This window comes from Crocuta crocuta, unplaced genomic scaffold (genome assembly GCF_008692635.1).
Source record: "Crocuta crocuta isolate KB4526 unplaced genomic scaffold, BGI_CrCroc_1.0 scaffold698, whole genome shotgun sequence".
NCBI classification, from domain to species: domain Eukaryota; kingdom Metazoa; phylum Chordata; class Mammalia; order Carnivora; family Hyaenidae; genus Crocuta; species Crocuta crocuta.
Genome location: NW_027530855.1, coordinates 55,091 through 81,887, shown reverse-complemented (window position 1 = coordinate 81,887; position 26,797 = coordinate 55,091). Strand labels below are relative to the sequence as shown.

At 37.2% G+C, this 26,797-nt stretch overlaps 1 protein-coding gene across 5 annotated transcripts in view; it reads left to right on the top strand.

Moving 5' to 3' along the window:
* LOC144235920 (disintegrin and metalloproteinase domain-containing protein 5-like) overlaps window positions 1-26,797 on the top strand; it is a 112,753-nt gene that overhangs the window by 65,809 nt on the left and 20,147 nt on the right. For 3 of the 5 annotated variants that reach the window (XM_077769531.1, XM_077769535.1, XM_077769534.1), the window contains 6 exons: window positions 6,631-6,826; window positions 17,633-17,723; window positions 18,238-18,457; window positions 24,444-24,524; window positions 24,853-24,939; window positions 25,589-25,700. In XM_077769531.1, coding sequence (XP_077625657.1) covers window positions 6,631-6,826; window positions 17,633-17,723; window positions 18,238-18,457; window positions 24,444-24,524; window positions 24,853-24,939; window positions 25,589-25,700 — 787 coding nt within the window. The remainder of the gene's footprint in view (window positions 1-6,630; window positions 6,827-17,632; window positions 17,724-18,237; window positions 18,458-24,443; window positions 24,525-24,852; window positions 24,940-25,588; window positions 25,701-26,797) is intronic. The other 2 variants (XM_077769532.1, XM_077769533.1) reach the window with 2 other exon arrangements.

Here is a 26,797-nt window from a genome sequence, read left to right as displayed (position 1 = left end):
TGAAAGTCTATTTTATCTTACATAAGTATAGCAAACCCTGCTCTCTTTTGGTTACTATTTGCATAGAGTATTTTTTTCTTCCCTTTACTTTCAGTTTTTGGATGTCCATAAAGGTAGTTTGAGTTTCCTATAGCTAGCTTATTGTTTGGTTCTATAATAGAAATTTGATTGGAGAAAATATATTTACATTTAAAGTAATTATTGGTAGTTAAAAGGACTTTCTATTGCTATTTTGTTAATCATTTCCTGGTTTGTTTTAGTTCTTTTTTTCTTTATTCCTCTCTTACTCTCTTCTTTTGTGATTTAGTTCTTGTAGTGGCATTCTTTAATTTGTTTTTCTTTACCTTTTGTGTATCCACTGTAGGTTTCTTCTTTGTGATCACTGTATGGCTTACATAAAAAAAATTATAGATATAATAGTCTATTTTTTAAGTTTTTACTTTAATTCCAGTTAGTTAACATATAGTGTGATAATAGTTTTAGGTATACAATGTAGTAATTCAACAGTTTCATACATCACCCTGGGCTCATCACAACAAGTTCACTCCTTAATTTTCATTACCTATTTAACCCATACCCCCACTTACCTCCCCTTTGATAACCATCAGTATGTTTTCTTTAATTAAAAGTCTGTTTCTTGCTTTGGCTATCTCTATTTTTTTCCTTTCCTTGTTTGTTTTGTTGCTTAAATTCTATATACGAATGAAAATATATGGTATATGTCTTTGAAGTATTTTGCTTAGCATTATACTCTTGTTGCAAATGGCAAGATTTCATTGTTTTTTTATGGCTGAATAATATTCTGGTATATATATACCAGAATATTATTATAATATAATAATGTGATATATAATAATATAATAAGTTATTATATTGTTATATAGTGGCATATGTATACCACTTCCCTATCCATTCATCACTTGATGGACACTTAGGCTGATTTCATATCTTGGCTATTGTAAATAATGCTTCTATAAACATCAGGGTGCATGTATTCCTTTAAATTAGTGTTTTTGTATTCTTTGGGTAAATAGCCTGTTGTGCGATTATTGGATTGTACGGTAGTCTTATTTTTATTTTTTTAACTTTTTATGTAAATTTCCAGTAGTTAACATACAGTGTAATGTTAGTTTCACATGTGCAATACAGTGATTCGACACTTCCATACAGCAGCTGGTGTTAATACTCATCACCTATAATAATCTGTTTTAAGCTAATAACCTCCCTTTAATCATACACTAAAGCCCTGCATTTTAAATTCTCATTTACTTCCCCCACATTTTGTGGGGGTTTTGGTGTAAAAACTCTATTCTCCATTTGGTGGCGCTCTTTAGCTCCCTAGGGTCCTTCAGTGTTGGTGGGCTAAAGGTAAAATGGCTTCACACTGCTCTTTGGTCTCCAGAGTAGGAAGTTCATGCCCTCATGGACATCAGATCATGTATGGGTCACCCTTCTTGTACCCCCCACTTCTGTCAGCACCCTGCCTTCCCCTGTGTCTCAAGTGTCTGCCTACCAGGCAGCATCTCTCTCCAGAATTTTATCTCAGGTATGGCTGTGTTTCAAAACACCACACTTCAGAGATTCAGACGCAACGATCTTATGGGGGAGGGTGTCACCACACGTGGCTGGCTTGTTCCAGAAAACTGTCATGGCACTGTGCAGTGGCAAGGGCTCAGAGTTTATGGGAAGTCACAACACCCAGCTGGTGCCAGGGTTTGTGCCTTCCGCCAGTGTCTGTGTCCCTATACGGGTGAATGGGTAAAGGTGGCGGCTTGATGGCACCCGCCCTGTCTTTTGCCCACAGAGAGGCTGTACCACCTCTACCAAGGGCACTCCAAGCAGGGCAACTGCTTAGAGGTCTCTGAACACTCCCAGGCCTCTACCCTGCTTCTTCCTGGGGACACCAACAACGGCTACCTCTGTCGCTTTAGACTCTGTGCTCCACTGTTCATAAAAAATATTGGTGGTATTGAAACTCTCTCCTTTTTCCCGTCAGTGGTTTTGGGGAACAGGTTTCTTATGGAGTCCCCTATGGGTGTTTTCACTCTTTTTCTCTTGTTGCTTTCAAGGGAAGTGCTTTCTTGGGCAAATCTAATGCGCTGCTCCTTCTGCCCCGCTGCCCCCATCTTACTCTTCCTGGGAAAACGGCTCTCCCTGGTCTGTGACACCAGCACTGTGGCTATTCTCTCTCCCCAATTCATCTCTTTGCACCATGTACCTGTTGTGTTCTCACCCTCGAATTATACAGATTTTTCTGCTAATCCTCAGAACAATTCCCTAGGTATTCAAAATGGCTTGATGTCGATCTAGCTATATTCGAGGGAGGGATGAGACAAGCCCAGGATCCCTTCACTCTTCCACCATATTAACTCCCCCAATCCATAGTCTTTCTTTAATCTTTTTTTCTTTTTTGTTCTTCTGACTGGATAATTTTAAATGATGGCCCTTGAGTTAACTGTTTCTTCTGCTTGATCAGCTGTGCTCTTAGAGCTTTTTAATGGAATTTTTCAGTTTAGTCCTTGTATTCTTCAGATCTAGAATTTCTTCCATTTGGTTCTTTTTTGAAAAAGAAATAATTTCTCTCTTCTTTGTGAAACTTCTCACTTCATTCATGTATCGTTTTCCTGATTCTGTTTATTTGTCTAATTGTGCTCTCTTGTCTGAGCTTATGATGATTATTTTTAATATTTGTCAGACATTTTGTACATTTCCATTTCTTTCATTTGTCTTCCACAAGACCTCTGTTGTTGGCATCATGTTTCCTTGATTCTTGATGTTTCTTGAAGTCTTGAACTGCTGCCTTCACATTTGAAGTGTTTCACGTCTCTTCTAGTGTTTACTAACTGGCTTTGAGAGAGAAAGAAACCAGTCGGCAGTCAGCCCAGCTAGAGTTTGGGGGTCTCTCAGACCTTTTTTTTAAATATGATATGCTTGTTCCACTCCTCTTCCAGGGTTGTTTCACACCTCCAGGGGGGTGGAGTTTAGGATTGCACACCTACTCTCAATCTTAGAAAGCTTGTCTGGCTATGGAGAGCCTCTCAGAAATTGTCCATAAAACAGCGCCTGAAGTGTTCAAGGTTGTGCAGTTTGACAAAGTCCAGCCAGGTGCTCATCTCCATGTGTTGTCTGCAGGATAGTGCCCATTTGTTGGAGGCTTGCGTGCACCATTTGCTGGAGAGTTTGTGGTTCTGGTTGCAGGTTATGAGTACGGAGTACTGGGAGTGTCAGTTGGCTAATTGTGGGTGTCTTCAGACAAGGCCTCCTGTTGGCTCATGAGTGAGGCTCTTGATGAAGTCTGTAAGCCAGTTAATTGGATATGTGGCTGGTTCTTGTAATCTGTGTGCTGGTTGCTGTGAACCCCCATCTCTTTTCCCTACTCCTCCGTGTCCCAAGACTATTTAAATATCCCAATTCCCTATGTGTTCTGAGTGGGGTGAGACAAAAGTAAGTCTCTTGGGCAGTGTTGTGCAGGGCTGGGGAAACAAGATTCTCATCACTTTCATTTTCCCCCATCAGAGAAATCACAAGCCAAAAGAGGCTCTCTTGGCATTGAGCTGTGCCACCTTGAGGAATGGATGATGTGGGTAAAGTGAAACAGTTCTTACCATCTTCCAATGCATCTGCTCTCAGATTTTTTGCTTCCCCTGGGGACTAGAACCTTTCAGCCCGATTATGTCATTCGGGATAGTTGTTAAAACAGGCATTTCTGTGTGGATATGCAGCCAGGAATCTCCTATTCTGATGTTCCTCTCTTCTTTTCCGTTATTTGACATGATTTAGTCCTAATTATTTATATTAAGTGTAACTTAAAAAAATGACTATCAAACACAAGAAGCATCATAGATTACTAAGTTCCTTGACATTGCTGGGGTGCCTGGGTGGCTTAGTTGGTTAAGCGTCCGACTTTCACTTAGGTCATGATCTCGCGGTTCGTGAGTTCGAGCCCCGCGTCGGGCTCTGTGCTGACTGCCAGCTCAGAGCCTGGAGCCTGTTTCAGTCTGTGACTCCCTCTCTCTCTGACCCTCCCCTGTTCACGCTGTCTCTCTCTCTCTCTCTCTCCTAGAAATAAATAAAACATTAAAAAAAAATTTTTTTTAAAAAGTTCCCTGACATTGCTGCATCAAAAGAGAGTAACTTAAACCAGTTATATCAACGGGGATATGTGAACAACTGCTATTGTGACTGGAGTAGTTCTTGGGCCTAANCTCAGAGCCTGGAGCCTGTTTCAGTCTGTGACTCCCTCTCTCTCTGACCCTCCCCTGTTCACGCTCTCTCTCTCTCTCTCTCCTAGAAATAAATAAAACATTAAAAAAAAAATTTAAAAAAAAGTTCCCTGACATTGCTGCATCAAAAGAGAATAACTTAAACCAGTTATATCAACAGGGATATGTGAACAACTGCTATTGTGACTGGAGTAGTTCTTGGGCCTAATTATCACAGGTTACATAGCCCAAGCTGTGTTTTCTGATGTACATAATACTCTCTTTACTATGCAGTCAAGGCTGGTGTGGTGATCAGAGGCAATAAATTAACCCACTCATTACTTGTTTAGTTGTATAAAGGCTCATAGCCCTGACAATGAATTATTACATATTACATGTACAGACTGACAGTCTTGGAAAAAATAAGCATAAATTAAAAACAAAATAAAAAACAAAGGAAGATTTTAAGAGAAAGCACTTCAAAACAAGGAGTCAGCCATTTAGAGTTTTAAGGCCATTTTGGGATCAGGGAGCCAAGTAAAGAAAAATCAATACCTCTTAATAAAGGAGCAAGTAGGATGATAACACTTAGTTCAAAGAACATTTGAAGAACTGTACATTTATAAGTAGTATTGAAAAAAAGAAGTTGGGTGAAAGAAGGCAATCTGAAAAGGTTACGTATTCTATGATTCCAAATATATGGCATTCTGTAAAAGGCAAGACTATGAAAAGGACTATAAAAAGATCAGTGATTGCCAGGGACTGAAGGGGAGATGAACAGGCAGAGCATGAAGGATTTTTAGGACAGTGAAAATACTTTGTATGATATCATAACAATAGATACATGTCATTATACATACGTTTAAGCCCATAAACTATATAATAATGAGAAAGAACTTTCATATAAACGATTGACTTTGAGTGATTATGGTGTAATTCATGTAAGTTCATCAGCTGTAACCAATGTACCGCTCCAGTTGGAGATGTCGATTAAAGGAGAGGCTTTGTACGTACTAAGCAAGAGTTATATGGGAAGTCTCTGTACTTACCCCTCATATTTTCTGTGGCCTTTAAACTGCTATAAAAGATAGTCATAACAATAGAAGAAATTAGAATAAATATAATATTTCCATTTATACATATTTATAAAAGGAAGCATATTTTAAAGAAAGTGATATTAATACTTTTTCATTATACCTATATTTATTTTCCTTTAGAAATAATTTTGATTATTGGTTTTGACTTGAATGTTAACTCTATAAGCTTGGGTGACATGAGTATTGTGTTTTGTCTTCCCACCCATCACATGAAGATGGTATATAGTCAGGATTGCTATATATTGCAGATACTTGACAGCATGGAAAAAAGTATACAGAAAACCTATGTTGAGGGGTGGTGAATGTTACAGAGGCTGGGCCTCTAGGACCTTTGAAAGCTAGAATAAATTTGACTTAGTTTGCACAGGATAGTGATGATAGCAATGAGGAACTGGGACTTACGTTGAGGAAAGGGTTTGCAGTGATGACACTTGGAGATTTATTGGTGAAGACAGGTATACAAAAAGTGAATCCTGGAAGCTGTTAGCTACAGAGTAAGTGATGAAAAGACCAGACACATGTAATTGAGGAAGTTACTGGGTTTTTCTTTTTTTGCGGTTGTTTACAATATGATATGTGAAATAAACCTTTTCCTGTATGTCTTTAAATTACCTTAAAAAAATCTAGAAACTTTTTTTCTAAATGTTTATGATATATATTTATTGTTTTGTAAATGGTTGCTGACTTCTGCTTTAAGGAACATCATATGGAGAAACGAGAGGCTGTCCATGTCCACCATATGGCTAGCCATAATGGGTTGGAAGTAACTTTTTGAAAGTAATTTTTATATTAATTCCTTAGCTCTACTTTTTGCCTTTATTTTTTTTAATCATTATGGTAGTCTACTTATCTTTGAGTTTCTCACTTCTCTCACGAGCATTACCCATTCCTTTATCCACAGTAAATTTAATTATTTAAATTTCTGTGCAATACTTATGTAGTTAATGAGAAGACTTAATTTTCTCATTGCTGTTTGAAACTTAGGAAAAAAGACGGAGCGCCTGGGTGGCTTAGTCGGTTAAGCGTCCGACTTTCGCTTAGGTCATGATCTCGCGGTTCGTGTGTTCGAGCCCCGCGTCGGGCTCTGTGCTGACGGCCAGCTCAGAGCCTGGAGCCTGTTTCAGTCTGTGACTCCCTCTCTCTCTGACCCTCCCCTGCTCATGCTGTCTCTCTCTCTCTCTCTCCTAGAAATAAATAAAACATTTAAAAATTTTTTTAAAAAAAAGAAACTTAGGAAAAAAGAAAATGAGCGAAAATTTAAAATCTGAAGAGAAGTAGACTTTGAGTATCATTGATGTGTAATCTTTTCTTATGTTCCTTTTCCATTCTAGCTAAAAGCAGCTGGCATACAGTGTAGGAAATCATATGATGAATGTGATTTCATTGAATACTGCAATGGAGTTTCTCCATACTGTGTGCCTGACACTTATGCACGTAATGGACAAACTTGTGATTCAGGTGATTCCTTCTGTTACAAAGGACGATGTCGAATATTTACCAAACAGTGTAAAAAATTGGTTGGAGGAGGTAATGACCATAACTGTCTCCTTAGTTCCTAAATTCTGATTATTACAAGCTTTGTTATTCAATTCTATAGAACAAAAAAGTAAATGTGATTTGTTAATGAGTGACGTCTTGCCTAGTGTGTATTACAGGAAAGAAAATTTTCTTTATTCTGAAAAATGAAAAAAAAAACACAGAATTTATATGGAATTCTTGTTTGCAAAGGAAGGAACCTCGAGTGGATATGTAGCTTCTCAGACTATTATATAGAATTGTGGTGCTGAGGTTTAGTTTAGGCTTAAATGAAACAAGAGTTTTTACTAGAACAAAGGAGAGCTCACCAAAGCCAATAAGGAGATTCAAGGGAGGAGATTCACCCTCCCGTTAGAAATCTTACCACAGTGCAGTGCCTTACAAGCAGGGAGAGACCATCTAGCTCTCAGCTTCACCCAGCAGAGAAGGATTTGCTTGGATGTCCAACATGCATACCTTCTCAAGGGGGATGCCCAGACACCTGGAGTCTGTCTTGCCAGTTCTGGGAGCTCTGATGGATCTGAACTGTCTAGATGTCCAGGGGCAGCAGAAGTGGCAGCTTGAATGGTACTCCTCATACTCCCCACCAAGGGAGTGGATAAATAATCCTAGCTCCCAGCTTTCCATGTGGGAGGCAAAGACTTGATCCATTAGTCCAGAGCCCCAAGTACCAAACAGAAATCATGAAGCAGACAATACACTTACAACTGAAAATGCACTGGATGTATTCAATAACAGACTAGATCAAGCAAACAAAATGGTCAGTGAACTCAAAGAGGTCACTGGAAATGATTAAATAAGAACAGCATGTGAGATAAAAGAATGAGAAACATTCTTAAGGGGTTTATGCATCACCATTAGTGGGACTAATATACATTATGAGAGTTCCAGAAAAAAAGAATAGAGAAGAAAAGGATCAGAAAGCACATTTGGGGCATTGGGTAGTTCAGTCTGTTGAACATCTGACTCTTGGTTTACGCTAACTTTGGTTTGTGGGATCAAACCCCTCATTGGGCTCTGAACTGACAGTGTGGAGCCTGGTTTGGTATTCTTTCTCTGCCTCCCTCTCTGTCCCTCCCTTATTCATGCACTCTCTCTCTCTCCCTCCCTCCAAATAAATAAACATTAAAAAAGAAAAAGAAAGAAAGCATATTCAAAGAAATAACGCTTAAAAACTTCCCAAGCTGGAAGAAGGAAATGGGATATCCAGATTGAGAAAGACCAAAGAACCTCAAATAAGTTGAACCTTAATAAATCCATAAGATGCATTATAATAAAGTTATCAAAATTCAAAGACAGAAAGAGAATTTTTAAAGTAGAAAAAAAAAGTAACTTCTCACATCCAAAGGAACCCCCCTATAGGACTATGAGGGAATTTTTCAGCAGAAACCTTACTGTCCAGAAGACAGTGGGAGGATATAGTCAAAGAACTGAAAGAAAAAAGCTGCCAACAAAGACTATTATATCAGGCAAACTGACCTTCACAAATTAAGGGTAGATAAAATACTTCCAGACAAACAAAAGCTAAATGAATTCATGACCACTAGACCTGCCTTACACAAAATGTTAAAGGTAGTGACGCCAACATTATGGTGGCATAAGACATCCCCTTTTGTGTTTCCCTGTTAACAAAAAATCAACATATATTTATTATATATTAGGTCTATTTTAGGAAAAACAGAAGATGGGGAAATTGTTCCCAAGCTTTAAGAAATTAAAAATTTAGATGTAAACACCTGAAAGATAATGTTAAAAGAGTAAAACACTAATTGGTAATGGGCTTCTGAGTAAGGAAGTAACGCAATGAAGCTTTAAAAATGTTTTAGCTGAATTAATTTAAATAATATATTAGACAGCATCTACATATCAAATGAAGTGGGTTCTTTTGTCTTTCCACAAATTTTTTATTGTGTTAAAATACATGTAACATAAAATGTACCATCTTGAACCATTCATAACTTTTCATCTTGTAAAGCTGAAACTCTATACCTATTAAACAATAACTCTCCATTCTTTCTCCTACCGAGTCCCTGGAAACCACCATTCTACTTTCTGTATCTTTGACTTTGACTGTGCTAGGTACCATATCAGCAGAACCAGACAGTATCTGTCTTTTTGTGACTGGCTGATTATTTTACTTAGCATAAGTAAAGATTCATTATTCCATGTTGTAGAATATTCCAAAAATCTCTATCCTTTTTAATGCTGAATAAAATTCCATTGTTTGTGTGTATACCCCACATTTTTCCTTTTCCATATATCTATTGATAAACAAACACTGGGCTGGTTTCAAATTCTTAAAGTTTATTTTTATTTTATTTTTTGAAAGAGAGACAGAACAGGGAACAGAGAGAGAGAGAATCCCAAGTAAGTTCCATGTTGTAAGCACAGAGCCCAACGTGGGTCTCAAACCCATGAATCATGAGACCATGACCTGAGCCAAAACCAAGAGTAGGATGCTTAACTGACTGAGCCACCCAGGCACCCGAGGGCCTGAAGTATTTTTACATGGAAGCATTTTAGGAAAGTAGCTTACCTTTTNAGAGAGAGAGAGAATCCCAAGTAAGTTCCATGTTGTAAGCACAGAGCCCAACGTGGGTCTCAAACCCATGAATCATGAGACCATGACCTGAGCCAAAACCAAGAGTAGGATGCTTAACTGACTGAGCCACCCAGGCACCTGAGGGCCTGGAGTATTTTTACATGGAAGCATTTTAGGAAAGTAGCTTACCTTTTTCCTCTCTGTGTCTCAGATATTAAATCACAGGGGACTAAGATGATGCTCCCTTTTGACTGAATTTGCATTGTACTTTAACTGCCAAAACCCTTTATGTGGACATATTTAGGAGTAGCTGCTTTTTAATACTCTTGAACATTGGGCTTAGTGTCACCAAGTGTAACCAAGTGCAGGACCCTGGGTCTCCTCATTCATAAACAGAAACATAAATACATGCCTGCCTTCATTACAGTCCTGCTCTGGGAATAGAATGTGGTGGGAAGCACTGTGAGTTGTAAAACACAAAGGGTTAAAAACTAAGGCAAAAAATTACATAAAAATCTACAAAATAAATACCTTTCCCCTAGAGATTCTTACAGCTACGTAATGAAACAAAACAAGACAGATGCAAACAAACAAAAACACTAAACCAAACAAACAAAAGAAAAACCCAGTTATTGACTTTTACTTGACTCTACTAGGCAAAAAATGCATTTGCTTTATGCCACTACCTTATCAGGATCTCTGCAAAGAGCATTACCATAGCAGATTGTTATAGTTCCTGACATGGCCAGCTGTTGGCATTGCCTGTCCAATAACATGTACCGACTGGCTTCTGGAAACAGCAGAATCAAGGTCATGTTCCAGAATGTTCCAACTTCCATTCACTGTCTTCTTTCATGCTTTTGGGCCTTGTGGTGATCTCAGTTCAAAGGCTGCAAACGGGAAGCAAGAGCGGGAAAGTAGCTCTGCTGTAGGCTGAAATCATTTGGAGAGTTACGTAATGGAACCACAGTAAACATAATCTTGGGAAGAAAAGGAAATTCAGGAGTGAGTTGGCCAGAGCACTGGGGGTTGATAGTCAAGAGAACGACGCAGAAATGCCATCCTGTGTTCCAAAAGTTGAGCTGAAAAAGGCCACAAAGAGAATGTTGGTTTATTCAGAGTGGTGGGAGATCCCAGGAGCCCTTGGAGATAACCCACCTTTTGCTACTTTCACTTTTCCTCCAGCATGTAGGAGAAGATGGAGCAGGTTACTGACCTGACTCCCCAGGCCACTCAAAGGAACTGAGGGCTGGTTGTACTGGTTCTAATGGCAGTAAAGCAGGGTTATGCGACAAGGACCTGTCCCTATCTAAAATGTAGTATTTTGTTTATCATGGATTTTTCTGGCCATTAATTTTGATTTTTAAAATATTGCATTAAGACGTTATTTGAGGGGTGTCTGGGTGGTTCAGCTGGTCAAGCGTCTGACTTTGCCTCAGTTCATGATCTCATGGTTCATGGGTTTTAGCCCCAAGTCAGGCTCTGTGCTGAAAGCTTGGAGCCTGGAGCCTGCTTCAGATTCTGTGTCTCCTTCTCTCTCTGCCCCTCCCCTGCCTCTCTCTTTCTCTCTCTCTCTCTCTCTCTCATAAATACATATATATTAGGGAAAACAGGATGTTATTTGAGTATTGAGTTTTTGTTACTCTGCCCCCTTAAATTTTGCACCATCCTGATCCTGGCCCTTGAGTAGAATTTGGAGGAATTGAGAAGTTTGAATTAGATTAAAAAAATTTTTTTTTAATGTTTTATTTATTTCTGAGAGAGAGACAGCGTGAGCAGGGGAGGGTCAGAGACAGAGGCTGAGACACAGAATCTGAAACAGGCTCCAGGCTCTGAGCTGGCAGTCAGCACAGACCTGATGCCAGGCTCAGACCCATGAACTGTGAGATCATGACCTGAGCCAAAGTCAGATGCTTAACCGACTGAATCACCCAGGTGCCCCGAGAAGTTTGAATTAGATTTAACCAAACCAAATAAAATCAAATCAGTAATTTGACTGAGACAAAGCAAACAGATGCTAGTTACTTATTGGGTGGCTTCAAGAGTAGGCCTTTTCAAAAGACAATTGCTTATTATGATAGATTGTGCTCACAAATCTATTTTGACATGTTTGTAGCATCCTTTATGTGTATAGGTTGTGTCAGGGGAGGGAATGAAGTTTAACGAGCATGTTCTTCAACTATGAAAATCTGTCAAATTGTTGAGAAGAGCTCAATGCCAATTAATAGTGGTGACAACAAAAGATCTCAGTTTTTATTACATGTGACTAACATGATCAACACAACACACCTCTAAATAACCAAGCCAAAGTGCCGGTGCAGCTATTATTACATTTTATTTTTTTATGATTTTAAAATTAGACATAACTAAACATATAAAAAGGGTGAAGTAGATGAACATGGGCATCCATCCTGATTTTAAAATTCAGTAATTCTTTACTTTTAAGATTTTATTTTTCATTTTGAGAGAGAGAGTGTGTGAGTGGGGAAGAGAGGAGAGAGAGAGAGAGAGAGAGAGCATCTTAAGCAGTTTCTGTGTTCATCATGGAGCTATATGTGGGGCCCAATCCCATGACCCTGAGATCATGACCTGAACCGATACCAAGAGTCAGAAACTCGACTGACTGAGTCACGCAAGTGTCCCAATAATTCTTTTTGTTTTATTGAAGTATAGGTGGCGCATAATGTTACAGTAGTTTCAGATGTACAACATAATAATTCCACAACTCTATGCATTATGCTGCGCTCACCATAAGTGTAGCTACCATCTGTCACCATACAACACTATTACAATATCATTGACTGTATTCTCTAAGTTGTACTTTTTATCCTCATGACTTATTCATTCCAGAATTGGAAGCCTATATCTCCCATTACCCTTCACCCATTTGTCTATCTCCCATACTCCTCACCGGCAACCATGAATTTATTGTTTGTATTTATGGGTCTGTTTCTGCTTTTTGTTTTTGCTTTTTGTTCATATGTTTTCTTTCTTAGATTTCACATATAAGTGAAATCATATGGCATTTGTTTTTCTCTTTCTGATTCATTTTACTTAGCATAATACCCTCTGGTCCATAAATTTTGTCACAGATGTCAATATCTCATTATTTTTTTATGACTGAGAAATGTTCCATTGTGTATATATATATTTGTGTGTGTGTATATATATTGTATACATATATATATCTATATATGTATAAAGCCATATATGGCTTTACGTATATACGTAAAGAATATTACATATATAAAGAATATTACATCTTCTTTAACCATTCATCTATTGACGGACACTTGGGCTGCTTCCATATTTTGGCTACTGTAAATAATGCTGTCATAAATATAGGGATGCATGTATCCTTTTGAATTATGGTTTTTCTTTGTCTGTTTGGGTTTTTTTAAATATATACCCAATAGTGGAATAACTGAATCATATGATACTTCAATTTTTAATTTTTCAATGCACTTCCATACTGTTTTCAACAGTGGCTATACCAATTTACATTCCCACCCACCAAAGGTGCACAAGGGTTCCTGTTTTTTTACATCCATGTCTTTAATTGTCTTTTTGATTCTAGTCATTCTGAGAGGTATGGGTGATGTCTCATTTTGTTTTTTATTTGCATTTTTCTGATGATTAGTGATGAATATCTTTAAAGGTGGTCTGTTGGACATCTGCATGTCTTTTTTGGAAAATGTCTAGGTGGTTTGCCCACTTTTTTAATTAAATTGTTTATTTGTTTATTTTTGGTGTTGAGTTGTTTAAGTTCTTTACATAATTTGGAGCTTAACCCTTTATTGGGTATATCATTTGCAAATATCTTCTCCTATTTAGTAGATTGCCTTTTTGCTTTGTTGATGGTTTCCTCTGCTGTGCAAAAGCTTTTATTTTAATGTAGTTCTAATAGTTTATTTTTGCTTTTGTTTCCATGACTGAAGAGACATATTTATTTATTTATTTATCTTTCATAGTTTATTTTCAAGTTGGTTTCTATATAACACCCAGTGCTCATCCCAACAAGTGCCCCCCTTCCCCTCTCCCCCACCCCCATCAGCCCTCAGTTTGTTCTCACTATTCAAGAGTCTCTCATGGTTTGCCTCTCTCCATCTCCCCAACTATATTTTCCCCTTCTTCTCCCCCATAGTGCTCTGTTAATTTTATCCTATTCCACTTATAAGTGAAAACATATGTTATCTGTCTTTCACTGCGTGACTTATTTCACTCACTATAACCCCCTCAAGTTCCAACCATGTTGCTACACATGGCCAGATTTCACTCTTTCTCATTGCCATGTAGTATTCCATTGTTTAGATAAACCACATCTTCTTGATCCATTCGTCCGTTGATGGACACTTAGGCCCTTTCCATGTTTTGGCTATTGTTGAGACTGCTGCTATGAATATTGGGGTACATGTGCCCCTATGAATCAGCACTCCTGTATCCCTTGGGTAAATTTCTAGCAGTGCTATTGCTGGGTCATAGGGGAGTTCTATTGTTAATGAGGAGATATATTTAGAAAAATGCTGCTATGACGGATGTCAAAGAAATTATTGCCTGTTTTGTCTTTTGGGAGTTTTATGGTTTTGTGCCTTGCATTAGGTCTTTAATCCATTTTGAGTTTATTTTTGTAGCTGTCCTGTTTTTCCAGCACTATTTATTGAAGAGTATGCCTTTTCCCATGTATATTCTTGCCTCTTATGTCATAAATTAATTCACAATGTAAATGTGGGCTTATTTCTGGACTCTGGATTATGTTCTCTTGTTCTATGTGTCTATTTTTGTTCCAGTACCACACTGTTTTGATTACTACAGCTTTGCAGCATATCTTGAAATCTGGTATTGTGATACTTCCAGCTTTGTTCATCTTTTTCAACATTGCTTTGGCTGTTTGAGGTCTTTTGTGATTCCGTAAAGATTTAATATTATTTGTTCTATTTCTATGAAAAATGCTGTTGAATTCTTGATGGGATTGCACTGAATGTGGAGATTGCTTTCGGTAGTGTGAAAATTTTAATAATATTGATTCTTCCAATCCATGAGCATGGAATCTTTCATTAGTTGGTGTCGTCTTCAACTTCTTTAATCAGTGTTTTAGTTTTCAGAGTACAGGTCTTTCACCTTCTTGGTTAAGTTTATTCTTAAGTATTTTATTGTTTTTCAGTACAATTGTAAATTGAGTTGTTTTAATTTCTCTATCTTCTTCATTGTGTGTGTACAGACACAAGCAAATTTTGCATATTAATTTTATATCATGCAACTTTTCTGAATTCATTATTACTTCTATAGTTTTTTTGTGGAGTCTTTAGTCTTTTCTATATATAGTATCATGTCCTCTGCAAATGGTGACTGTTTTATTTCTTCCTAACGAGTTTGAATTTCTTTTATTTCTTTTTCTTGTCTAATTGCTATAGCTAGAATTTCTTGTAAGAAGTTGAATAAAAGTGGTGAGTGGACCTTCTTGTCTTGTTCCTGATCTTAGAGGAAAAGGGCAATTTTTCACCATTGGATCTGATGTTAGCTGTGGGTTTTTCATATGTGACCTTTATAATGTTGAGGTATATTCCTTCTAAACCTACTTTGTTGAGATTTTTCATAAAAAGTTATTGAATTTTATCAAATGCTTTTTCTGCATTTTTGTCCCTCATTTTGTTAATGTGGTATATCATCTTGATTGATTGGTAAATATTGAACCATCACTGACTGCATCCCCAGAATAAATCCCACTTGATTGTGGTGAATAATCCTTCTCATGTATTGCTGAAAGTGATTTGCTAATATTTATTGAGGATTTTGCATGTATGTTCCTCAGAGATATTAACCTTTACTTTTCCTTTTTGTAGTATGTCTATGTGGTTTTGGTATTAATCCAATGCTGGATGTATAGTGTGTATTTGAAGCTTTTCATCTTGTATTTTTTGGAGGTTTGAGGAGAATAGGTGTTAATTCTACTTTAAAAGTTTAGTAGAATCCTGGTCCTCGACTTTTATTTTTTGGTAGTTTTTTGAGTACTGATTTAATTTCATTACTAGTTATTGGAGTGTTCAGATTTTCTATTTCTTCTTTTAAAAAATTATTTTTGAGAGAGAGAGAGCATACATGAACAGGGGAGAGCGGCAGAGGAGAGAGGGAGAGAGAGAGAGAGAGAAAGAGAGAGAGAGAGAGAGAATGAGAGAATCTCAAGCAGGCTCCATGCTCAGTGTGGAGCCCAACATGGGGCTTGATCCCATGACCCTGGAATCACAACCCAAGCCAAATTAAGAATTGCTCAATGACTGAGGTGTCCTTAAACTTTCTATTTCCTCTTAGTTCACTTTCGGAAGATTGTATGTTTCTAAGAATTTATCTGTTTTTTTCTGGGTTATCCAATTTGTTGGTATATAATTTTTCATAGTAGTCTCTTATAATTCTTTGTTTTTCTGTGGTGTCAATTGTTATTTCTGCTCTTTCATTCTGACTTTATTTCTTTGAGTCCTGTCTTTTTTTCTTGATGAGTCTGGCTAAAGGTTTATCAATTTTGTTTATCTTTTCAAAAAACTAACCAGCTCTTGGTTTCATTGATCTTTTCAGTTGTTTTTGTTAATTTTTTAGAATTTATTTCTACTTTCATCTTGTTCTTTCCTTCCTTCAACTGACCTTGATCTTTGTTCTTGCAAGCTGAAGTGGGTGGAAACTTGGGAGGGGATCCCAAGGCTCTTTGCACAGAGTACAGAGCTGAAGCTGAGGTGGGTGAAGGTCATGTTGTCCCAAGGCACTCCATGCATAGGGTACCTTGTCAAGGTAACTAAAGCAAGGCAGGGCATGGGCTGGGGGTTCCCAGGGCACTCTGCAGGGGTTGCTCTTGTAGGGTGGCTGGAGCTGAAGTGGGTGTGAGCTGGGAGGTCCCAGGGCATTCTGAGCTGAGTGGCCCAGCAAGCCATCTATAGCCAAGGTGGTATGGGCGTGGGGTGTTCCCAGGTGCTTTGCACCTATGTCAGTTGGTCAAGATGATTGGGGATGTAGTGAGCACAGACCAGGGGTGTCTTGGTGTGGGTTGGGCCACGTTTGTGGGATTGCTGGGGATGGCATGGGCTAGGGACCTGGGACTCACTGAGGTAGTAGACCAGCTAGGGCACCCAGGCCCCTTTCCTGTCCATTCTATCAAGGTGGAAAGGGGATGCAAATCATGGTTCTTACCAGCCCCTCCAGCCCAAAGAAAGTTCCAGTAGCTTCCCTGCCATGAGGCAAGATTCTAAGGCTAGTTCTTTTATATTCTAGCTGCTCTTTTAAACCACAGCTTTTTATCTCTGCTGACAGGGTCCAAGGCTAGTATGGGCCAAAGACCCAGGTGTCACTGAGGAAATTGGTCAGCTGTAGCATCAGGACCCTGCTCTCACCTATGCTATCAAGGTGGAGGGGATATGTAAACTCACCAGCCTTTCTGACCAATAGAGAGTTCCAGCAGCTCTCCCAGTATTTGGCAGAGTTCTAGGACTGGATCTTTTATATTGTTTTATATATCTTTTATATGTTGCTCTGTTAAATTTCAGCTTTTTTCCCTGTTATTTCAGGGCAGATGAATCTGCTCATGGTCCCTCAGTCCTATCCCTCCCCACTAGAGCATCAGTTGTAGAAGTTTCCTTTGTTAGCATGTCTCCACCCCTCTTGTGATTCTCTTTATGGTCTTTCTTTCATTGTGTAGAAGCCATTCAGTCAGTACTCAGTTCTTTAGGAGAAATTTCTCTATAAATATATGTAAATAGATTTGGTGTGTCCATGGAAGGAGGAGAAACCAGGGTCTTCCTAAGTTGCCATCTGTGACTGGAACCATTCAAAATTCCTTTTTTCTTGATTGTAGGATACTAGGAAACAGAGACAAGGACTTAATTGTGGAAGAAGAGTTAAGTCAAATGCTCTTTGGATTCCTTATCAGTATTGCATTATAGATACTCTTTCTTATTTTTTTCACATTGGGTAGGAAATTAAGAAAGTAAACAATTTAGAGGATAAAGACAGAGCTATGGCTATATATATTTCTAATAATATAACACCATTTGAATAATTTTGCTGTTTATTTTCTGTTTGGTGCAGAACAAAGTCTATAGGTTTAAAATGAGGAGCTCTCTTTTTAATCAGATCTACCCCAGCAACTTTTTAATGCTAGGTAATTATAAACCTCCTTAGGTATCACATTATAATTTCCGAAGTGATTTTATTATCTCTGTAATGATTATTAGAATTATGTACTGTAATTTACTTAATCTTTTTTTTTCTTTCAGCTTCTAGAGGTGCTCCATTTGCTTGTTATGATGAAGTAAACTCAAGAGGAGATAGATATGGAAACTGTGGCCGAGAGCATTGTAGATACGCGTATGTATTTAGAAAATTCTAATTTTGTTTGGGATGTTGGTTATATATTGCCAAGATCCTAGAATGTATATAATAATATATCTTAGATCTTATTATATGGTAATTTACCACACATTTCTTTGTTTCATGATCTGAGCTGAACAGTGTTACCCATTGCCTGCAAATAACATGTGTTCAGTGCCTATAATGTTACAAAAATGATATTTGTAGTGAGAATTATTTATCACATTTTACTAATGAAAGAATTGAAAACTAGTGATAATTTGCTGAAGTTTCAGAAGCTAATATAAGACAGATCAGGGCTGTTAGGCTGCAAAAATAATTTTTCCCTTGCCACATAGCTTCACAAAACAAAAAGAGTCACATCATACATAAATCAGTGTGCTCATAAAATTTGTTGAGAGAAAATTGTTGAAATCTGGATTTAAATTAGTAATTCACTTTTTTTTAAACTTAGGTATATCTATGTTATTTCAGTAAAAAGAGAATGTTTTTTTCTGCCTTATGCTTCTAGTAATCTTCTCTGTGGAAAATTAGTTTGTGCTTGGCCACACAAAACATTAGTATCACGTGAAAATTTATCTGTGATTTACACACATGTACGGGAGGAAATATGTGTATCTACATATCGAAACAGAGAAAGGATATCTAAAAATTCAGTGACAACAGTTGAGAGTCCTCAAGAAAGAGATGACACATTTGTAGAAGATGGCACTGTGTGTGGTCCTGATATGGTAATTAGAACTACAAATTTTCAAGTGTTTTAAGAGTATTTTTTATAGTTGTACTCATTTTGATCATATACCAAACAATTCATTTTTAAACAGATTATTGAGCTATTATTTACCATAAAAGTTACCCATAATGTGTACAAATCTTTGCTTTTGATTAATGTATGGAATTGTACAACTATCACCACATCCGGTTTTAGAACATACCATTCCTTCCCCAAATTTCCCGCTTGCCCATCTATCCTCATAAGCAACATTTCCAATTTTCCCAGTTACTAATATCTAACAATAATATGGTACATTTGTTATAATCAATGAACTGATGTTGATACATTGTTATTAAATAAATTCCATACTTCATCCAGATTTCTTTTACCTAATTGTCTTTTCCAGGATCCTACCCAGCATACTACATTACAGTTATGTATCCTTAGGCTTCTCTTGACAGTGACAGCTTCTCATAGTTTCTTTGTTTTTGATGACCTTGACAGTTTTGAGGAGAACTGGTCATATACTCTCTGTAGAAAGTCCCTCAAAGACTTATAAGATTTATCTGATGTTTCTCTTATGATTAGGCTTGGGAGGAAGACCCAGAGGTAAAGTGTCCTTTCATCATATCATTATCAAGTGTACATACTTGTTGATGTTAACCTTGATGACCTGCCTGGGGTAATGTTTGTCAGATTTGTCACTGTAAAGTTACCCTTTATTTCCCTTTCCATGTTGTACTTACTTGAAAGAAGTTACTGTGCATAGTCCATACTTCAGGAGCAGGAAGTTATGTTTCACCTCTTGGGGACATGGTAGTCTGAATGGGAAATGGTATTTAAGAACCAACATCTAGATATTAATTGTGCTTTTTGCTACTGGAAAATCACTGCTTCTGGTCCCATCAACAGACAGAACTAGGAAATCTATATCTTTATAATATTCATGTATATGTAAACATACAGATAAATATATATGAATATATGGTATATGTATATATATTCACACTCAGATTATGTGTGTGTGTATGTATATATGTATATATATTTCTATGTATATCTACATTAAAAATGAATGAGGTCAAAATTATACTTTCAAATTAAATCCACAATATAGGGTTCATTCTATCCTCCTACTTTTTCATATTTGTGACTGTTTTAAAAAAAACAAAAAAATAAATAATAAAGAAAAAATATTTTATTCAAGAATTATTTGGGTTAATCTATGTGATATATTTAGATTATTTAGTTGAAACATAGTAAGCTTTGGGATTTTCCCTTGTCCTGGTTCATTTTGTTTTATTTTAGTTTTGACATGTGAAGTATAAAATGATTTTTAAGATTCAGAACTATATATGATTATGCTCATTATTTTATCCTTCTACTTCATTCCCATCCCTGCAAACTTTCTATCTCATTCCCATTACTCTCCCCTACTCCCAATAACTGATTCGATTTCTTCACTAGTTATGGGTCTGTTCAGATTTTCTATCTCTTCCTTTTGAATTTTGGTAATGAGTGTGTGTTTAGGAATTTGTCCATTTCTTCTAAGTTGTCCAGTTTGTTGGCATATAATTTTTCATAGTATCCCCTGATAATTACTTGTATTTCTGAGGGGTTGGTTGTAATAAGTCCATTTTCATTCACGATTTTGTCTCTTTGGGTGCTCTCTCCTTTCTTTTTGAGAAGCTTGGCTAGAAGTTTGTCAATTTTGTTTATTTTTTCAAAAAATCAACTCTTGGTTTCATTGATCTGTTCAACTGTTTTTTTTGGATTCTATATTGTTTATTTCTGCCCTGATTTTTATTATTTCTCTTCTTCTGCTGGGTTTGGGGTGTTCTTTTAGCTCTCCTTCTAGTTCCTTTAGGTATGCTGTTCAATTTTGTATTTGTGCTTTTACTAGTTTCTTGAAATACGCCTGGAGTGCAATGTACTTTCTTCTTAGGACTGCCTTTGCCGCATCCGATAGAGTTTGGATTGTGTATTTTTATTTTCATTTGTTTCCATATATTTTTAAATTTCTTCTTTAATTGCCTGATTGGCCCATTCATTCTTTAGTAGTGTGTTCTTTAACCTCCGTGTTTTTGGAGGCTTTCCAGATTTTTTCCTGTGTTTGATTTCAAGTTTCATAACATTGTGATCTCAAAGTGTGCATGGTATGATCTCAATTCTTTTATATTTATGGAGGGCTACTTTATGTCCCAGTATGTGATCTATCTTGGAGAATGTGCCATGCGCACTTGAGAAGAAAGTGTAATCCATAGCCTCAGGATTTAGGGTTCTAAATAAATCTGTCAAATCCATCTGGTCCAAAGTGTCATTCAAGTCCATTGTTTCTTTAGTGATTTTCTGTCTCGTTGATCTATCCATAGCTGTAAGTGGAGTATTAAGGTCCCCTCCTGTTAGCACATTCCTATCCATAAGATTGCTTCTGTTTGTGATTAATTGTTTTTTATGTATTTGAGTGCTTCCGTATTTGGTGCATAGACCTTTATAATTGTTAGTTCTTCCTGATGGATAGACCCTGTAATTATTATATAATGCCCTTCTTCATCCCTTGTCACTGCCTTTACTTTAAAGTCATGTTTGCCTAATATGAATACGACTACTCCAGCTTTCTTTTGACTTTAAGTAGCATGATATATATTTCTCCATCCCCTTACTTTCAACCTGAAGGTGTCCTCAGGTCTAAAATGAGTTTCTTGTAGACAGCAAATAGATGGATTTTGTTTTTTTATCCATTCTACTCCCCTGTGTCTTTTGATTGGAGCATTTAGTCCATTTACATTCAGTGTTATTATTGAAAAATATGGGTTTAGAGTCATTGTGTCCTTTGTGGGATTCATGCTTGTGGTGGTGTCTCTGGTACCTTGTGTTCCATGCAGCATTTCCCTCATAGAGTCCCCCTCAGGATTTCTTGTAGCGCCGGTTTAGTGGTGATGAATTCTTTCAATTTTTGTTTATTTGGGAAGACTTTTATGTCTCCCTCTTTTCTAAATGACAGGCTTGCTGGATAGAGGATTCTTGGCTGCATATTTTTTCTGTTCATCACATTGAAGTATTCTCTGCCATTCCTTTCTGGCCTGCCAAGTTTCAGTAGATAGGTCTGTAACTACTCGTATAGTCTCCGTTTGTGTGTTAGGGCCCTTTTATTCCTCAGCTGCTTTCAGAATTCTCTCTTTGTCGTTATATTTTGCCATTTTCACTATGATATGTCGTGCAGAAGATCGATTCAAGTTACGTCTGAGGGGAGTTCTCTGTCCTCTTGGATTTCAGTGTCTATTTCCTTCCCCAAATTGGGGAAGTTCTCTGCTATAATTTGTTCAAGGACTACTTTGGTGCCTTTCCCTTTTTCTCCCTCTTCTGGAAGTCCTATGATACAGATATTGTTACGTTTGATTGTATCATTCAGTTCTCGAACTCTTCTTTCGTGTTCCCGGATCAGTTTATCTCTCTTTTTCTCGGCTTCCTCTTTTTCTATAATTGTGTCTTCTAATTCACTTATTCTCCTCTCTGCCTCTTCGATCCGTGCATTGGACTCCTCCATTTTATTATGCATCTCATTTATAGCATTTTTCAATTTATCACAACAATTTTTAAGCTCCATAGTTTTTGTAGAAATAGCTTCTCTGATGTCTTCTATGCTTTTTTTCCCCAGCCCAACAATTAATTTTATGACTATTTTTCTAAATTCTTGTTCAGTTATGTTGCTTATATCTATTTTAAGCAGCTCTTTAGCTGTCATTTCTTCCTGGAATTTCTTTAGAAGTTCATCTCATCATTTTGGCTAGCTTTCTGTCCCTTTTTAGTTTTAAAAGCTTGTTATGTGCTCTGCACCTGCAAGTACTGCTGTATTAAAGACTGCCCTAAAGATAGTCAATGAGCCTTCTCATTAGGGCTTGTCCATTCAGGAAGTGTTCTTTTAATGGTGTCTCTTAGTCTCTCTTGTTGTTTGGTTATTTTATTTCCCTACTCTTAGTAGTATTTGGGACTCTCCACCATGTGTACTTTGGCTTGTTTCTTGAGGTTGCCTTGGAAAAGAAAACAGACAGACAAACACAAAGGGAACAAAGGCACGCAAATGCACAGACAAATCCAATAAGCGAGCAAACCAAAAGGGAAAAAGAAAAAGAAAGTAAGGAAAAGAAAAGAAAAGAAAAGAAAAGAAAAGAAAAAAAAAGAAAAGAAAGAGGCAAAAAAAAAAAAAAACCCAAAAGACAAAGGACAGTCTAAAAGCATAAAACCAGAATTCCCAGCGACAAATAGAGAGCAGGGTGTATGCAGTGCTGATGGATGAGCATACACACGGAGAGAAATGTCAGGGTGGGAGAAAGCGAAATTGGACGATGACCAGGCAGAGAGACTAAGAGGATTAATTCAGAGAGAGAAAGAGGAGAATATGGTAGGAGGCGAGGAGAAAGAAACAAAGATAATGTTACTCAGGGAAACTATATAGTCTGATTACTCCAGAGAGAGAGCTAGAAAGGTAGCAGTATAAGTGTATTATATACATCTAGAGAAAGGATTAAATGTGACTGTTTAAGCAAACCAATGACCAGAGTGCCCAGTCCAGCATAAGGGAGGGATATGAATGAGACAAAGGGAAAATATATCTGAATAGAAAGAATTTATCTAGAATTAATCATGGCAGTGCGTCAATGTTGGTCCTGCCCTGGGGTGCGGGTGGGGGGAGGGGGGGAGCTCTCTAGGGTGATGGGCGTGGTTTGATGTAGGCAGGTCTTAGCCTCCACTGAGGTGCTGCTGGCCACTCACTGAGGTCCCACCTTGGTGGTTGTGGGGAGTAACATGGCAGCGCTCTAGTCCCCTCTGGAACCAAGCACTTGCACATCACTTCCTTGGGTCCAATCTGCCTGTCCTGTGGATGCAGCCAAGTTGGGCTGTGTTCTATGTCCCAGGCCCCACCTCATTTCTAGGTCCCAGTCTGCAAGCTTTATTGATACCGCCGAAACACAGTCTCACAGGTCAGCCACTTCTACGCTGCCGGGGATCCAGCAGGGAGAGCAGTGGTGCAGCCTTGGGACGGCCTCTTCCCCGCTGGAGGTGAGCCAGAAGAGCAGTGGCACAGTTTCTTCTGGCGCTGCCTGGGTCCAGGGCACCCAGTTCAAAGTCTAGCACCCCAGCTAGAACTAAGAACACTCTCTGTCCCGAGCTGAGGTTTTTCTCTTCTCCAGGGACAGTTCTATGAGCAGTTTCAGCTGCTCTTTTCCCCTCAACTCACCATGGCTCCCTACGAAGGGGGCTCCCTCACCTCCCTCCATGTCTGTAGGTCCCGGTCGATTTTTATCTTCCCCAGTTCGCACTCATGCACTTATGAGGTTGCCATTCCAGTGGACTCTGTCTCTTTTTCTTCCCAAACTCCTGCAGCTCAGTGTCCTATGGCTTCAGGCCTTCTCTGTTCGAGAGATGGGGGTAAGCAAAATGCATGGAGCTCCTTAGTTCTCTGCCATCTTGCCTCCCAAATTTATTTCTATATAATACATTTTGATAATAGTCCATGAAAATAACCAAAGTTTCAGTCACATCTTGCTCATCTGGAAGCATGTGGAATACAAATTTGATCTGTGGTCTCTCTCCTCTTCTATTCTAAAGGATATTTTCTCAAATCACTTTTTTCCAGTGTCCTGGTCCTCCTCTTTCTGCATTCCTGGTTGTTATTATGATCCAAAGACAAAATTTACTCCAAAAGTAAAACCCTTTCACAAAGTATTGAATTTACTGAAAAAATTTTGATAAATGGAAAAAGTCACGAAAAGTAATGCCATAAATTAGAACAGTGTAAATTCACACATTAAACATTCCTTTTCCTTGAAGGCTTTTCAGCCATCTCATAGTTGGGAGTCTCTCATTGGTCTATTATCTCAAATAATTATGTTATCCTTGCTGTTCTCTTTCTCCTCACTTTTTAAAAACATGGAATCTTAAACTGTTTTCCTTTGCTGCTCATACTCATTATATTAAGACCTCAACCTCCCCCCTTATAGTTCTCAACCTTAACTGCTTGCAATAATGAGGTGCACCCTGCCCCCGGAGATTTTGATGTAAACGTCTCGGATGCAGCCCAGGTATTTTTCAAATGCATTTTAGATAACTCTTGAACTGCAGGAAGTAGTCAAATTATTCTTCCAGATATTTCCCTTTTTAAGAGGGTTTCTAGTGCTAAATGGTAATAAAACAAAGCTTCTAATTTCTCACCTGTGATTATATCTTTACAATCTGAAGGCACATAGCTTATTTCTCATTTATTTCAATGTTTCAATTATTACCTTTCTTTATATTTTTATGCCAATTCTTGGTAATATGAATTGTGAAGTTTTCTTGTACTTTTCTTATGTATTATCCAGGCACACAATCTGATTATTATGCCTGTTTTTCATTCCCTTTTGCTTTCAGTACTGTGTCAACTTTACCTGTGTAGAAATTCAATACCAGGTAAATCATCAGATGTGCAATTCTTCTCATCATTGCAATAACCGTGGAGTAAGTAATTTCAATTTTCATTTTAAGCAACATGCTTTAACATTTCAGTAAACGGTTTGGGGACTTTTTAAAAAATCATTTTCATGCTGCTAATAGTCTATAATTTACAGCTTCAATCTTATATTCTCAAGAATTCTTGCCAAACTGTTTATTAGAGAAGATAGATGGAAACATTTAACATGACTCTGGATGTATAAAGTATTTAGTAAATAGATGGCACAAATGTGCTATATGAATTATTATATAACCAAAATATCTTATTTTCACAGAGAGAAGGTAGAAACTAGTAAATGAAAGTCATTAGAATTTTATCGCTAGTCTTGCTCATTAGAGTCTGGGCTGTTCTGCGAAACTATCAACTCCATGATAATTAGTGGCATATTACCAGTATTTGGGTCTGGCTGTGGAAAGACATGAAGAATTTTTTTAAAAATTGTTTTGGCAGCAGAAGCTAAATGTACTTAATAAAGTATGGATAATTTCAAGAGAAAATTTGTGAAAATTTATTGAATTTGTCTATTTAAGTTAAATTCTCTGGAATGGATAAATTCTCTGAAATAAATTCTCTGTTGAATAAGTATAGATTATTCATTGGTCTCTGCTGAACCGTCTTCATCCCTAAAAAAATTCTATTTTCTGATTACTCCAGATTTGCAACAATTTAAATCACTGCCATTGTGCAAATGGGTTTGCCCCTCCCGAATGCCTGGAGAAGAAGGGAGAATTTGGAAGTATAGATGATGGACACGTTCCTCTATCTGGTTAGTGTCTTTTAAATTTCATTAATCAAAGACAATATGTAAGAGAAGAANAAATAAATAAATAAAGTATAGATGCCAAACTATATTGCAAAGCAACTGATACCAACAAACATAGTTTTGTTTTATTTGTAAGATTTTTAAAAATCTAAGATAGTAGAAGTTTGTTCTGTACTTTTATGTTAATATTGATGTGGTTTACTAACAAAAAGTACACCCAATTAAGCGTTAGACAATTTAAAAGTAGAAATTCCAGTGCAGAAAAATTTGACTAGTTAATTTAGATTGTTCACTTTGGGTTGTCTCATATATTTCTGGTTTAAAATAGTGTTTGTTAGTCATCATTGTTATAGTAATGTCACCAGAATCTTTCAGGCTATCTTTTATTCCTTGCTGCTGTATTATAAGGGCTTTCATCTAATCTTTAGAAATATCCTCTCTAGAATCTCTCCCCTGAGTTTCCTGAGAATTATTTTGAGATTAAGCAGGCCTAGGTATGACTCGGTATATCTGGTATATATACCTAGGTATATGACTAGGTATGACTAGAATAACTTGGAGTCAGAGGCTATCCACCCACACACCTTTCCTTTTGGGGCAAATAATGAAACTCCTTGGCAGATTTACATGAAGCTTGGATACTAGGGGAAAGGCAAACCTAGGGTGACCAACTCTTTACAGAGCTAACACGCAGCCAAGTTAGATGGTATTTCAGAGTCCCCCCCCCATAAGGAGGGAATCATAATTTAACATGTAACATATGAGTATATACATATTTATTTATGTATTTTTTATTTTCACATAAATATGTGTAAAATAGATATTTATTTAAAATTATATTATTCTGTATTATTTATTGTTTTGTTACATAAATGCTCTTATTTAAGCAAAACACCAATAGAACTCATTACCAGTGTCAAATGATAATAGTCTATAGTACAATAAATTAAGCAAATAATATATATGTGCCAAAATATAACAATACTTAATAATGATATTATTTTATAATATATCCTTTAACATAGCAATTGATGTTTACCTCTTTTTAAAAAGTCTTTACTGGATATTTAACTTTTATAGGCTACCTTATTGTAGATAAT